Source organism: Micrasema longulum, unplaced genomic scaffold, assembly GCF_059751315.1.
Source record: "Micrasema longulum isolate JH-2025_06_02 unplaced genomic scaffold, ASM5975131v1 h1tg000334l, whole genome shotgun sequence".
In the NCBI taxonomy this organism is placed as follows: domain Eukaryota; kingdom Metazoa; phylum Arthropoda; class Insecta; order Trichoptera; family Brachycentridae; genus Micrasema; species Micrasema longulum.
Window position 1 is genome coordinate 737,254 of NW_028277538.1, and position 17,277 is coordinate 754,530.

The 17,277-nt window shown below is 35.6% G+C and overlaps 1 protein-coding gene across 1 annotated transcript; it reads left to right on the plus strand.

Annotated features, from left to right (window-relative positions):
* Positions 1-352: 352 nt before the first annotated feature.
* On the plus strand, positions 353-17,179 carry msl-3 (male-specific lethal 3). Its single transcript, XM_088225197.1, has 10 exons — positions 353-510; positions 3,677-3,855; positions 5,790-5,914; positions 6,835-6,955; positions 8,000-8,176; positions 9,374-9,514; positions 10,015-10,563; positions 13,017-13,100; positions 13,636-13,848; positions 15,654-17,179. Exons 1-10 carry the CDS (start codon positions 361-363, stop codon positions 15,721-15,723), a joined length of 1,809 nt encoding a protein of 602 aa, XP_088081323.1. The 5' UTR covers positions 353-360; the 3' UTR covers positions 15,724-17,179.
* The last annotated feature ends 98 nt before the right edge of the window (positions 17,180-17,277 follow it).

Here is a 17,277-nt window from a genome sequence, read left to right on the forward strand (position 1 = left end):
TACTTTATTGTAAGCATATCTTTGAGAACGATTGTAAAAAGTATTTGGTACAACTAACAAATGTTCACGGTAACATAAAAATGACAAGAGAGCAAATAACATTTTGGGAATCTAAGAAAACTTGGAGAAGGGAATAAATTAGTTTTCACATGATAAACCATATCAAATGAAAATAAAATAGGACAGCAAAACATGCCCATGCGAGAGGCTAAAAATAATACCTTTGATGATTCGATAGGTTTTTATGTAGGTACTGAAGTATATCCAGTTACTGAAATATATAATTGACGTTTATAGAAAAAGAAGATAATAGCATCATACAAAGATGGCTTTCTTTTCGCGCCGGTCGATTTGTAGGTTATGCGATGTGAAGTAAATCTTTTTGCGTTTAATTACATAAAATTAAACATGGTTTCTACAAGAGGTCCCAGATATAAATTTTCTGAAGGAGAAATAGTTTTATGTTACGAGCCAGATCCGACGAAGGCTAAAGTACTTTATAATTCCAAGGTAACGATTTCGTTTGTTTTTGTTGACATTATTTTACAATTATTTTTATGGGTATAATACGCATTTAAGCTGTATTTTTTTTAGAACGGCGCATTAAAATAGCTGTTTCCGCTAGATTTGCAATTTTGTATCTTTCAAAAAATCAAATGAACGCATTTGGACATCGAACTGTCAAATGTCATATTCGTTGTCAAGTCAGAAATGTAACGGCCAAAACCATATTTTTGCATGTTTTTTTTTGTAAATATTTTATTTGTGCTACGTATTCTTCGCTTTATAATTGGTAATTTTTCCCTTCAGCACGATTTGACAATACGCACTTAATTATGTTCCCGGCCGGTGCTGGGTGTTCCCAAACTTTATTGTATTTTGGTTACAAGTTTGCACAATAATTTAGTATTTTATGTTTATCTGTGATTTGTTACAGTGATTGCTTTATGTATTATAACTTACCACCTCCCATTTAAACTACTTCAGGTTTCCTGCGGTGATAATTTTTAGTTATATTTTTGTTATTATACAAAGTTACAAAATAAACATTAACTATAATAAAGGTGTTCTATAAATAGCGAAGGAACTCTTATTAAACATCCTGTATCCAAGAATAGTTCATTTAAAGCATTTATTTTGAAAATGTTTTTTTTCATTCAAAACATAATGTTGAAACGTCCAGCAAAATATTGGAATTTTAAATTAAATCAATTATTATAAATCACCGCAGAAGTCCAAGTCGTACTGTCACAACTACATTCTAGAATAGTACCGTTGATAATTAGTATAATTTGAAAATTGGTTTTAAATTATTGTATTTTAGTATCTCTAGAGAAAATATTGAACATTTATGTATTTACATATAGTTTTATAAATTTATTTTATAGTATTTATTAATTTAAAACTTCAAGTACAAAGACGGCGGACTTACTGCTAAAAGCAATATCTTCCAGCCAACCTAAAAACAGACTGGTCAAAAGAAAAAAATGGTCAAAATTTTGTACTAAAAACCTTAAATATATATATCAAAATATACATACGTTAAAATAAAAAAACCTGATTAATTAAAAATAACAGCTGTTTTTTAATTGGGAGATAAGGCTTGCACATATTAACATTAGCATGGAAGGAACAGATACACCTTTTTAAAAAAAATAGTTAAAAATAAAATGCATACTACAAATAAATCCTGTTTTTGTAATATCAGCAAATGTTAATTTTGTTATTCTTTTCTTTTTCTTTTATGGTCATGTCATATTGAAAAAGCAAAGACAAACACAGGACAGTCAAAAATACTACATAATGGACTTAAAAACTACAACGACCTACCTTACTACTTGAAAACTTTTACTGGAGACAAATTTAAAATCAATCTGAAAAAGCACATGATGACTGAACTAACTAGACTAGACGAGACATAAAATGACTAGACAATATTAAATTTCTAATGTAACCCTAACGGGTTTTTTAAAATTGTAAATAAATAAAAAAAAAAATTTAAAAAATGCTATAAACTTATTAATAATTAAAAAGAGAATGGCCCACGCTCAGACGCTGAAGTCTTTGTGGGTTTTTTTTTACAATTTATGTTATAGCTTAATTTTAAGACGCATTTTTTTAAAAGTGTATTTTGTAATTAAAATTTTTATGTAAATATATGTATGGAAAAAAAAAAAAGTACATTATGTCATAAATATTAAATGATGAGGAATGTGGAATCGGATGAGTTTGGAAGGAGAGAGAAAGAGGAACCAAGGAAAGAAAAAGGGATAAAAATATTTATTTGAGAAGAAAAAAAACTCAGGGAGCTCAGGATTCTGGGGATGTAAAATAATGTTTCAGGCGTTTCTTGAAGGTGGCTAGAGAAGGTGCATTTTTTATATGAAGAGGTAGCTCATTCCAAAGTCTAGCGGCTTGGACGGAAAAGGAATAGCTGAAAAATGATGTGCTGTGTCGGGGAATGGAAAGTGTTCTCACCTGAGAAGAGCGAAGGCAAAGACCATGACCTCGACGTACCTATATAAGTAGATAGATCTTAACAAAGTTGCAGAAAATCTTTTTGGTAAAGTAATATGGGTTTTACAGGGCTTATGACCTGCTATTGGCCGGTTTAACGAACAATCATTCTGCTGTAGTGAATGTTTTTCATGTAAAGATGATTATATTACTTATCAGGAGTTTTGCTGTATTCATTTGCTAATTTAAGAACGTACTTAATTATAATGTATGTTCAAATATGATTATAAGAAATATGGACAGTAGTGAATGAATTAGCCGTTGCGATAAAATAAGTTGAATTAACGGAAATGTCGAGTGTCGGTTGTGATGTTGGGTGTCACGTCTAGTACCAGCGCTGAACGGAGAAAGTTTGGCTTCTCCGGTTTCCGTTTTCTAGCGGCTGGTGGCGTGTTGAATTGGTGTGGTGGACTGCCTGATGTTTGATGTTGCCTGTAGTGTCCATACTGCCATTTAAACTTTCATATTTCTTCCACCTGTTAATTTTTGTGAAGTAAAATGAGACGTGTGGTACCGTGGTAGTATTACGCGCTCCGGATCTAGGAGTGAGGTTCGAAGCCCAATATCACTACTTGTTTAACGTTTTGTTATTTATGAATAAAGGAAAACATCTTGGATGTTTGAAATATTTGGAATGTAAGTACTGTTATTAAATTACTTTTCATCAAACAGAATGAACAGAATGCCATTTCACTCTGTCTTTGCATACGAGCCTCGCTTTCTTTACATTCATACGTGTTCTCATGCACTTATGCCTATTATTTCGACTTTTGATATGTCCATCTTCAAGTATTTGATGGATTTGGTTGTACCATGTCTTTCTCGGTCTTCCTCGGTCTGCATTCATCAACATTTTCACCATAAATCTTTAATTACTTTTAATATTAGAATTTATTGCAACAGAAAGGGAAACATTTTTGAAAAGGGAATATGGTAGTCTAGACATTTACAGGGCTGATGACCATTCAAATATAAATTTTAGAAAATCACCAGAATATGATATACTATCGTACGAATTGCATAGCTCGATTTTTCGCTTCAAAGTATGGCGGATTGTCCTAGTTGTATGATAATCGAGCGGCGGATTACTGAAAGAGTAAAGTACAAATTTTATGTGGAACCTTTTCACCGATCCTTTCTAAAGCGGTGTTTGCATCAGGTCCTGGAGGTGATAGAGCGGAAGGACAAGAGGGGGCGGCGCAGCATCGAGTACCTCATCCACTTCCAGGGCTGGAACTCCTCGTGGGACCGCTGCGTGGGTGAGGAGCTGGTCCTCAAGGACACGGAAGACAACCGCCAGCTGCAGCGCACCCTCGCCGACAGTGCTCAGCTCCAACTGTGAGACAGCGTTTATTATGTCACTTGTTCACTCTTTTCATTTATTAGAACTACAAAACTAATGATGCTAATGATCTGGTGTTTATTCATTTTATATTCTTTATGTATCTTTTGTATGCCGACATACCTACATTTATGTATATATATTTCTTGTTATTTTCCTTTTTCTTTTTATACCCATGTTTTAATATTGTTTTGAATTTTTTGGATATCTAACTCATTATTTTGTATATTTTATATTTATACACAGACGTTTAGAAATCTAGCCCCCATTTACACTGTATGAAAAAAAATGGCTAAGAATAGTTTTTAATTAATAAATAATCTATAATTTTTTAAATTTGTTGTAACAGAGAGGGAAAACATTATTGAGAAGGGAATGTGGAAGTCTAGGTATTTACAGGGCTTATGATCTGTCATTGGCTGGTTTAAGTGGCACTTTACACACTGTAACATTCACCATTCAACAATTGTTGAATGCCTTATAAAAGAAGAAGTATAAACATTGTTTTCAGGCATTGCCTAGTAGGTGAAATGGTGCAGCCGGATACTTACAAAATAACGATTTGGCTCTTCACTCCACAAGGGTCAACAGATGGTAGAGTTGAGGAAATGTGAATGCTCAAACATTGGCAGAATGGTGAATGTTACACAGTGTGTGAAGTGGCCACTTAAACCAGCCATTGACAGGTCTTAAGCCCTGTAAATGCCTACAATTAAAGCATCCACCCCTTTCCCGAAACTGTTTATAAAGACTTGTGTCTTTCTTCAGTTTCGCATAGCACTATCAATTTTTTAAAACGAATTAAGCGAAAATTTAATATTTCTTTACAATCAATCCGCAGAAATAACAAAACAAAGAAACTTTAAAAACTTTCATTGGACCCCTCACTGCAGTGTGCAGTATTGTCAATTTGTGATCAATCAAATACACATGCTTAGCTCAATCACCTTTTTCTAATTTCCCAGTATGACAGTGAAGGAATACAGTGTTATTTCGAAATTGAGACCGCGGCCGCTAGCTCCAGATCCCCCCTGTAAATGCCTAGACTTCCATATTCCCTTCTCAAAAATGTTTTCGCTCTCTGTTGCAACAAATTTAAATGTGAATAACTCCCTAGGGAGGAAACCCGGCCAGTCTGCAAGCATTTGGACACACTCAAAACATTGTTTAATAAATAATCGTTTTCAAATATACATAATCTGGATTACATGTCCCGCAGCTACAGAGCGCACGGGCCGTTGGAAATCTAGAACAGTTGAAGTTTAAGTTAGAAATAATTTTATGTTAACTTAATTTACATAATATGTTTGCAAGTTGATATCACCAAATGTCTTAAATCTACAGTTTTTACACATGCTACCTACTTCTAACAATCTGTTTTTATATGTGAGTTTTTTATGAAAAAAAAATCATAATACGGTTAGGTTAGGCTTTCCATTATAAATTCACTTATTATATCTTTAATGTTCGCAAAGATATGACATTTATCCATTGTGCGAATCTATCATCGAGAGGATCAAACTCGAAGCATATTAAGAAATACTCTTAAAGGCTTTTCATAATTGATTAATCCAATTTAATCATATCTTTTTAAATCTATTTAAAATTCTAAGTTGCGTGCTAAGCGATGTCTACAGAGTAACTAATGGCCTAAACCAATTTATGAGTAGTTTAGTCGGCTTTAGTTTGATGCGTGTACGCAATCTCTGGACTTTTATATTTCTATGGTCGTAGCTCAAAAAAGTTAAATTTCTCACTAAATAAACATGGTATCTTAAAAAATAATGGAGACTCTTATTCATTATATTGTCGGAGTTTCGTTGAGTGCTTCCAAAGCATTGACCTCCAACTTAACATAGTTATCTCAATAAGGTTGCATAAAGTTAATTATACAATGGAAATTGTATAAATATTAAATGGTATATTACAGGGGGGGATACTTGTACCGAAGAGAAAGGAAGAAGACCAACAGTGCCGGGGGAGCGAGTTCCGGGAAGCGCCCCCGCATCGAGTGCGATGGGAATTCCAGCGCCGTCAGCTCACCAGAAGATGAAGGTACATGCTGTGGTAACAATTTTCTTTTCATTATTTTTATTTCCTAGTACTATCAACTATTCCATTAACAAGCTCGCTTTTTTTCAGTAGCTCAATTACAAATAACTATCGACATGCTAATAAGCGGTGTGATTACAATTTCTCACCATGGTTGTTAATCGCATTCGCGATCACAATGCAACATCCGTGAACACCTAATACTAAATGTCAAAATATTTATGTTTCGCGACGTACATAATCCTGCTGCGCAAATCACATATTTGAATTTCACCGGTGTAAATAGGGAAATATATTTCTAAACTGCTTTTTTTATTTATTATTTATCACGCTTCTTATTCCATTTAGCCGGCGGTTGGCAAGCCAGATATCAAGAAAAGCAGTCGCCATAGTAATTGTAATTTAATTTTCACTTTTTTTGTATTAGATACTCCTTACTTTTTTGCAAATGCAATATATTGTAATATTTTTTACAGTAAACGCCGATTTTTCGCCAATGAACTGTATTTATTTACGAGGAAAACAAAAAACAAACCGACTAATAATTTTACCAAATATTAGGCATATCTCATGCACCGGACAATGCCCCATCATACAAGGCATCAGTTTTAATTTTATCATTGGCTGCTATTCACAAAGCTGCGTTTGAATTGGTCGAACAACTTTTATATTCACCCGCTCTAGCTCCCAATGGCTACCGGCTATTTCCAAAACATAAAAAATGTTTGCGTACCAGGAATCTAGAGAAATGTCGGAGCACCGCCGAAAGAAGTTTATTAAAGTCCTACTTTAAAAAATGAGGTACAAATTTTTTTTCTCATCCACTTTGAAATAGGTGGAGCGTATCAAACATCTCTATTTTGTATTTCTTACCAGAAAATATTGCGAGATTATATTACGACACAATATTTTTTCCTCAACAGATGCGGACCCCTCAGACTCGTGTTCTTCAGGTTGCAGCTCCACCAGTTGCTCCGTATCGGATTGCGATTACACGAGCGACGCACACGGCTCGGCGGCCATTCCCCTGGGAACCGGACTCCGGTGAGACCACAAACTCGACCAACCCTTTCATCGCGATAATACCACGCCACCTTTCTCCGTACTAGTTACCCTCAATAAACACCTTCGTAACTGAACTAACGCCAACTCGGAGATATACGATTAGATATTAAATCTCACATAACCCGTCTTTATCAACCATTAAGTAAATAATTGTAAATAACCATTTACGTCACTTCGTCGGGACAATATATGTCTTTACACCTTCACCATAGTCATCATCATACTCCTGTCCTCATCAAATTGTGCATAGAGCACTGCATTGGTACACTGAATGTAGCTTGTATCGATCATCTATTACGTGAAAGTGAGGTAATCAGCCTTACGTTTCAGGTGCCAGTCCAGGAACGTGAAATATTGCATTGTAGAACTACCTTTTTAATCAATATTTCTTGTCGACCTTCCCAGGACTTCAAGCATTGTAAGCGAACGGGCCAATCGCAACACTATGAGACAGACTTATCTCTACTCGATTTCCTTATTCGGGATTTTTACTCGAGAGTAGCCATCGGTATGAAAGTACTCGTCCAGGATTCTAGTTCTATTTCACAGTATAGTAGTTGCGCAAAAACTTAAAACCAATGTGCTGATGGGACACATGCTATCAGCGACGCAGGTTCAGTTCGGTTATTGTCCGGATGTTCACTATAGCCTGAAGGACTTCTGACCCTGGTACTGCTGTCTTTATACATGTGTTTGAGGAAGTCAATATATTGTACAAAGCTATTATTGAAGTAATATTAAATAAATAAACACAAACATATAACAGTATTCAAACGGTTTTTGAACTTGTTGACCTAAATAGAATGGTTGGCAATTTATTCCAGTTTGAAACCACTCTGCTGAAAAGGAAGTTTTTCTAGGGATTGAGATGAAATCGGGGACGATAGAACTTCCAGTTATGGCTCCTAAATTAGGTGCTGATTGTTATCAAATTTTTAGGGAAGCCTCGGTTCCATTCGATCTATGGACAGACCACGCATGCCTGGTATGTATGTCCGTGTAACGTCGGGACAATGTTCGCAGGCAAAGGCTGACTGTGGACTACGAGCTGGTCGTGTGCGGGGGGCTCCTGGTGAGGCTGCCGTGCCGCCCCAGCGCCCTGCAGCTGCTGGAGGACTGCGTGAAGCTGCACACCTCGCGCACCGTGGCCGCTCACACTCCCCCGCCCCCTCAGGCAGACTTGCAGGAGCAAGTGCGCAGGTACCTCAAACTGTTTCCCTCGTATACACCGACACCGCTCGAATGTTATAGTATTTCGAGAGATAATTAACTATTTTGGCGTATTCGCGTACCATACTCGAGGTCCCGGGTCGATTCCCGGGAAGGCGGAATGTTACTTTGACTGTAAAACTAGGGTAAGTAAACCTGTAAGGCCGGGTTGATTATCATTAGTAATAGTTTAAAATCCAAAGTAATAGTAACTATTTTAAAAACGGAACGGTGCAAGAATATAGCCCTGTGGAACTCCTTTAGTGACTAAAAGAAATTACATCAGAATAAGAAATTACATACAGTAAAACCCTGTTTTACGTTTTTCTTGGGAGCAACAAAAAAAGTGTAAAACTTAGGAAATGGAAAATGTATGGAAAAAATGAAATTACCAAAACATATATTTATTGCACTAGACTATACTAAATATACTGCAGAAAAATTGTAAATGTATGATTTCATTAAAAATATTTTGTATTTTTCAATCAGTACTATAATGTGTTATTATTTTTATTGAAATAAAAAAAAAACATGTTTAAATAATTTTACTTAGGTTCTTAACCTTAAAAACACGAAAATAAACATTTGAATTTGCATAAAATACATACAATGGTTTTTTCCTAAATATTCGGAAATTTTATTTATATGGTATCACTTTTTTTAGTATGGTGACACAGAATTTGAACTGTCATTTGCATCGCGTCAAAAATGTTTCAACTTCAAATAATATTTAAATTGCCAAATTTTTAAACATTCTGCATCGTAATTTATTGATGTAAAGATTTTATCTTTCCTAAACATGCGTCAACCGCATGTCACAATTTAGTAAAATGACGAAATTAGACACTTAAACTTAATGGTCCATTACACTGCAATACAATAATTTACACATATTTTTATTTGCCTCGATTTTCTTCTCCATTCACGCGGCAGCGCGCGGCTCGAGATCTGTTGACAGATTAAATGAGTTTTTAAAAAATTTCAACGTAAAACCGGGGGTTATGAAAAACACAAAAACGTTAATTGGGTGGGGGGGATATTTGAATGAGAATGTATGGGAAAAATATGGGACCTTAACATTTCGGCGTACAAAGCGGGAAAACGTAAAATTGAGGAGCGTAAAAATGAGGTTTTACAGTATGCGTTTACTCGAGAATAATTAAATAAGTTTACTGACTTCTGTTTTAGGCTCAATATTCTCCGGCAAGTAGCTGATGGACTCCGGATTTACCTGGACTTCATTCTTAGAGACCACCTACTTTATGAGGGGGAGAAGCAACAATACCAACAGGCTGTCGCTGATGGAACTATTCGAGATGTACTGCCACCGTATGTATTCGTTTATATAATCAATTTTTATTTCTTTAATATCCCTGTTTTCTAGAAGCAGGCAGCCAAAGTCATTCATACAATTCATACTTTTTTTATATTTTTATTGTCCCTGGATTGGTAGTGTATTGTTCACTAAAGTTCTTATTTTATTATGTTTATCAACTGAATTTGTTTCTCTGTCGCTGAAGTACAGCATTTGTAAGATTAGTTCGTATCTGACATAGTTTTACCAAAAATGGACTCGATAAAACCAAATTAGTCAACCAATATTCCTCAATAGCTAAGTAGCTTAGTGGCGATTTCTCAATTTGACGAGGAAAACCCAACGGAAAAAAGAGAGATTAAGAGAATAAACAACGATGTTTCTTTAGTCACCGAAATAACTAGTCACCTAACCTAACCTAACCTAACCTAACCTAACCCAACGGAAAAAGGAGAGATTAAGAGAATAAACAACGATGTTTCTTTAGTCACCGAAATGCTAAATTATTTTGCAGAGTTGTCAAACATGAGGAAGACAGTACCGCCCGAGGTTATCCGGAAGACTACGCCCACCTCCCGCCGTTTATGGACGGGTTGGGGAACATCCAGTTCAAGCGAGAAGTCATTTCCCCGACGGAAGAACTCGTGCAGTGTAAATCCGAGCCCAAATCGTCCCCCAGCAACGACAGGGAACCGTCGCCCGGCTGGAGCGACATTCGGATAAAGAGCGAAAACACCTCCAAAGATGAATTCCCGCAGAAGAACGACAACTCCATCTGGGATAACTGCTCCATGGCGGGGCAGACCAGGTCCAGAGAGGCATCTTCCCAAGATGCGTCCACCACGAGCCGGGAGTCTCCCGTGTACCCGCGCCGGGAGCAGCGCCACTCCTCCGACTCGCAGCCGGATAACAAGGAGGACGCGTCGGAGATGGGATCCTCGCAGGAGGATAGCCAGTCGGACTGTCGGCCCCTTCGCTGGCCCGACGGACCCAACTCCGCTCCATGCCCCAAACTCAACAACACCCGCCAGAATCAGAGAAACCCTAAAGTTGCCAAAAGAAGGTACAATTTCATTTCTTTGATATAAAGTACTTGCATGTGGTAACCTTTTAAAATAAAATTGTTAAAAATATATCTTTACAAAAACGCGACATGTTTTGCTTCGATAATTGTGACATTTAGATTCGTCACAATGCACGGTGGTCCCGCGTCTATGGAGGGGCGGTCATAGCCTCTTGCTGTTGTAATAAACATTCAAAGCATATGCTACTGTATTTAAAAAATACTTTTTCATAAGAATGACTGATTTCAGAAAAAAACAACTCATTTTTAATGAAATATACAGTTTATTAGTCAAATAAAATAGGAAAAAAATGTAAAACAATGATGCTTAGTAAAAACATATCAAAACTTTATAATTTCTTTATATTGGTTTATTTAGTAGGTATACAAAAATTATATTTCGACACAAAAATACATAGTGAAAGAGTACAATTATAAAACTAAACGTCCAAAAAAGTAACGGTTTATTAAAAATCTAGTGTGGGTGTTGTCATTTTACTTTAATATTTACAAAAATCTATATTTTCAAAAAAAAAATATTAAAAACTATTAGTTACGCTTAAAAAAAATAATTTTAACACATAACAATTCTAATACCTCTTTTGACAAAATAGAAGTAAGAAGAAGTCTATGTAAGAGATCGGTATTAGATAAAGTTTGTGACATTTTTCGTGTGTTATCACGCCTATAAAGCTTAATATTTTTGTTGCTTGATTCCGCTGCTTCCTCAGATAACTCACCAATAGACAATAACGCATGCTCAATCACCTCAGACCCATGAATAGGTATTTTATGGACAGAAGACGGCAAATAGTACCATGGATATTCCTGAATTAGTTGTTGAGCAGTTTGTAACGTGTAATCCCTATATTTCACTTTATTTATATTATATCCTGATGACAAACATTGCAGCAAATGGCAACACTTGTCTATCAGATCCTTATTAAGGCCGTAATTATACAACAAATCAGAGCACTTAATACTTTCTAAAACTTCTTTTTGAGATTCAAGTATACGGTTTGTGGTGTGATCTAACAATCTGTGATTTTTTCTCCGATAGATAGCACCGCTTTTTGCATTTAATACATTCTGGTAAGATGGAAGAGATGGAAGAGGAATAAGCAGCTCTTTTCAAAAGCACAAATTGTGTTTTTAATAAATACTGATGTTTAGTTAACTTTGATTCTACAATGAGAGATACTACTTCGTCAGTACTGACTTGTAAAAAAGATTTATTAGATTGATCGGAGTATTTTAATAAAGTATTAACGGCAGAATCGTCTACTTTTTATAAAATTGCTAACCTTCTACATTTTGATCGTTTGCTACAGTTCGCGAAATTCTTCATGTGTCGATCATTTAAAAACGGCATCTCTTGTAGCTGCTCCTGGACTTCCTGTACGTTGCGTGGATCCCAAAAGGTCGCAATTTTCTGTCACATTCTACCAATCAGAATATTTACCGACCATTTTTGGCATCCAATACTTGATTTTTTTTTTGTATATGTAATCAATAGGATTTTTTAAGTTATTTGTGTCGATATTTTCGACATCGGGTATTTGTTTGGCAAACACATGTAAAGTATGGCGTTTTTTTTCCACATTACTTCCATTTTTAGCTAGCCAAATGTCAAACAAATGCATTTGCGCAAATAAACACTTGTAAAGAGATCAGAGTCAGGCATGTAATTTTCCCTAAATTATTTATTCGTGTGCAATGTACGGAGTGTACGGCTCATACTAAACCCCGGAGCAGAGTTGTGCAGACAAATATATATATTGCATAAAAACAATGTTTTTGTGAATACTATGTAGTAAATAAGGTTGGGGGCAGAGCGGGGTAAAATAGTTAAAAGTTTATGGAAACAAAAATAAAAATTTTAATTTAAACAAAATTTGTGCATTATGTAGCAGGGGCACAATTCAAAAACTGCTATTCACTTGCGCTTCAAAGTATATAAAAATAATCAAACATACTTTCAACTTGAATTTCTATTACAAAAAAACACACATCAATGACTAATTTTGAGAAATATAGAACAGTTAACTCAGTGACTAATAAGCACACTGATAACAGTAATTAGCATTTCCTTGGATGTACTCACTCTCGATGCTAAAATACAGATGAACCCTTTAGAAATCCTAAATTATTTTTATACTATCAGTAAATTTGGCTTTTAGTCACTAATTACCAGCAGTGACACATCATAATTTGGACATGAATATTGGAAGGCTGTGACCTACGACGGGACCACCGTGCAATGTTCTATTTATTAGGGGCATGGCCAATGAACCATTTTTGCATTTGCATTTATAAATTAAAAAATATTTTTTATGCTTCTAATAAATTCTCTAATTTTTACTGCACAGAACTGGCTCGCGTGCTTTGTATTTCTTCTCACTAGGAATGGATTTTTTGTTAATGCACCCCATTGTGTGTCGGTGATGTTTCAGGTTACGCTCACACCGGCCGCGATCACGCACACTGGATGACCGGCCCCCTCCATCGCAGCCCGGGCCTTCCCGCACCGTCAGCACGTTAGTATCACCCCTAATTTAATTGACCGTAATTTTTGACCCAGATTTGTTTTATGACGTTTGGACATGCTCAAAACATTTTTGATTAAACTAACTCTGGTATAAGAAGTATAAAAATTTAAAAATCGTTTTCAGGCGTTGCCTAGTAGGTCAGATGAATTGGTTCAGCCGGATGAATCTCACCCACATGATAAAGGTTTTAGCTCTTTTACTTGTGTTACAGTGTGTTAAGTGGCCAGTTAAACCAGCCGATGACAGGTCTGAAGCCCTGTAAATGCCTAGACTTCCATATTCCCTTTTCGAAAAAATTTCCCTCCTTGTTGCAATAAATTTAGGCAAACATATTTACTTAAAAACAGGAGAAGTGAGGATAGTTTTGCGACTGTTGAGAATTGAGAAGTAGACCGATCCTCTTTGACCGAAAGTCGTGTTAATTTTAGATTTATTTTGGCATATTTACCACTTTCATTCCCATTTCACCGTCGGCGTACCTCCGTTTGCATCCATCGATGTATCTATGTTTCTCGCTCGTCAGGCCGGAAGAGAACGGGGGTGCGGGGGAGGAGTTCCGGCGGGCGCTGGAGTGGCGCCTCGTGCCCCCGGGGCCGCCGACGCAGCACCCGGCCGCCGTGTACGGGGCCGTGCACCTAGCGCGCCTGTTCGTCAAGCTGCCTCACTACCTCAGCGTGATCAACATGCCCGATGCCAAATTAGACTTAATTGTGCAGTACGTGGAGTATTTTGTCCAGTAAGTAGATCCATTTCATATTTCAGTCTTACATAACCTCTTTCACATCTAACCTCGAAAAGAGCTTCCACACAAACATTTTGACGTCGCATGTCGTGCCCGCCGAATGCCTTTCTAACAAACATTCCATTCAAGCATGGTGCGGTATCGTAATACGTGCCGTTTGTCCCATAGGGCGTGTAACGTCTTGTTTTTAGGTAATTCAAAATATGCGTATTTTGAATGTTTGTATAAAATTTGTCCAATGTCATGCTAAAAAAATAACAATATGGTTACCATCGTAATTTTTTTGCTTATTTAAAAATAGTAACAGTAAATAAATGTGAAAAACTGTATTCCTTCCTAATTTCACCTCAACTCGGAAACAAAGATGTTAGGATTCGTTCTGCGTACTGCCGGGGTTTTCGAAAACATCCCTCGTACTGAGAACTCTTTACAACACCTCGGTGCGAAGTAGACTCGAGAGTGGCTCGATGATTTGGAGGCCACATGAACTGAAGTACTCTCCTATGATGGAGAAAATCCAAAAGAAGTTTCTGAGATATCTACATGAGAGACTGTGGGTATTATCCTCGGCTCTACTCTACCGAGTTTCTCCAGAGTATGCTTGGCTACGACAGTTTAGAGACTAGAAGGAATGTGTATTAGATTACAATTTTTTATCGATTGTTGCGCAGTATGGTCGATAATATTGTGATAATGATGAGGATTGGTTCGTATGTTCCTGATAATTCCCTAAGACAGCATCAGCGTAGATTGTTTTATATTTCAATATACAGGACCAACTTGCCATCGGTTACGCCGTTGGAAGGGCTACTGCTATGCTAAACAACATCGCTTTGAATGTTGAAGGGGTTTTCCGGAGCAGGATTCTCCTACTACTTTGACAAGATTCTCTTTAATGTATTTTTTTCTTTTTATTATATGTACCTCTTGAATTTAAGTTTGTAATTTATGTTATTTTTAAATAAACTAATTGAATTTAATTTAATTGAACAAACTCTCTCTCCGCAGAGTGGTTTCAGGCTGGAATTAATACCATACATGGTTGCTTATTCCACTACAGTGAACCAATTCTAAATTGCAGATATGGTTTTTCAAAACAAGAAGACTAGACAAAATGTCATCGTCATTTAAGCAAACGTCACTAACCCTTAAAACTGGCAATTTTGAGGCCATTTGAAGCATAAAATTGTGATATTTAATAGACAAACGTCAGCAAGGTAACTTAGCTATGCATAATTTATTTTTTTTGGTTTTTTACTATGTAACTTTCAATACAATCTCAACAAGCATAAATCACTAAAGGCAGATAGAATTTATTGACAGTTTAAGCAGATTTTTATATATTTTTAAGTTTGACAGTTTTCTTCCTAAAAGCACCATCAAATTGTTTGTTTTAAGGCATTTTTATGGTAAAACATAAAAAAATATTTTCTTCCTTTCATTAACTTTTGCTTGCATTGTCCAGATTATAAACAAACAAATGTCACTAAATCGAATTTTAGCCACCTCGCTTCATTAAAAACCTTCCAGATATATAAAATTGTGTGTAAGTTAGCAATATTATTTATTCAAAATACAAGAAGGAATAATGTTGCGTACATAAAACCTCCAAAAGACAAATATCTGATTTTACCTCGGTCTCCAGACTTTCAAATTGCGATTTCTCAAAATGGCGTTTTTTGGGCTGGTGACTTTTCCTAAACGGTGATGATATGTACTAGACATAGGCAAAGACAGCTCGCCTGTATCTAATATTTATAATTATGTTTCTCATTGCCTTTTTGTTCATATTATCGCAGGTACTTGGAAGAACACGAAGAGTGGTTCGACGAGTCCATCTACTACGACCCGAATCCCTCGGTGTCCTGACCTCTCACCCGGCTGCAAGCCAGGAGGGCAGAGTCCTAGCAGGCCGGAAGGGCAGAGTCCTAGCAGGGCCCCCGCCCCCGCCATTTTGTGTGGAACCGACAGTGCGAAGCTTAGAAATCTCACTTCTATTCGGTTTCTTGTGATGTTTAAACTGACAACCTGACGTTAATTTGTGTAGATTTAAGATGCAATATGACATATTTTATTCTGTATACTATCCTTCGGCGATTCGCATACTGCACCGATATTTATTTATATTTCAGCCTTTATGCTGCTCAAATAATTACGCAATTTTATTTCTTATTTATTATTTTAGTTTGTTTTTTATAAACTCTATATCGCCAATCTACCGAAACACCAATTGGGGACACCGAGAACTGGTATTAAAATGTATGTAAGTTGTAATAAACCAGCTTTACATTGAACGAAGTATTGAATCACATTTAGTTTATTGATTTTTGAATGGAGTAATAATCACTCCGATCACCTATTCAACTGTATACCGTGTTACATAAATACATAGCTGTTTAAATGTAATATAAAATGACTATTAGCCAAATTGAAATAAGTTGGCTTTGGAAGCCACGTTATTGGAATGTTAACTGTTTATAGGCAACTTCTCATCACTGTTAGCAAATACATAATAGGTCGTTTACCCAAAGTTTACCATAGACATCACCTTTGTTATTTATAATGAATCCTCGGTAAATATTTTCTCTATTTATGTATTGTGTATTGACAACACAGTGAGTTTCTAGAAGAATCTGTATGTATGTACATATATAATTATTGTTGAGAATTTAAAACTTGTTAGATTTTCTTTTGATTATCTAAAGCAATTTCATTAGAAACAATAATAATTACGAGCCTTTTGAATAAATTACTAGTGATATAATTGTAATATTCTTCATAAGTATGATATAGGTTCTAACCCAACAGTAGTAGTCTCCCTAGTATATCTTATCTAAAACTGCAGATTACCATTTTACTGAACTTATTGTGACATATCATAATAATTAGTTATAACCGCAATGTATTGTTACTTTTAATTTTGACACTCGCTATTTATTTTTATACTTCTTTAATTAATTGTATGATATTATTTATTTCGGATGCATTTAGTGAATACAATTATATTCTCATCTATTTTTATATAGCTATTCTTCTATTGTGTTGACTCTGTAAATTCTGTAAATATGAATCTGTAGCTTAATCTTTTATGTTGTATTTTTTACATTTTCAACTGTCATAATAATCTGTAACTGCATTTGCAGAGATCAACTTTATTCTCAATATAATTTAATAAGCTTCACCTAATAGTATGGTAACCTTAAAAATAATGTAAAGTGCATAAACAGTGAAACCCCTTTTTTATGTTTTTCAAGGGAGTAACAAAAAAGAGTAAAACTGATAAAAATGTGTAAGTGAGGAAATGAAAATTATGAAAAAAAAGAAACTATATAAAAATATCATCAACTATAATATAAATACTACCAATGCAATATTTGTAAAAACGGTTATAATTCGGATTATGAGGATATTATATTGGGACAA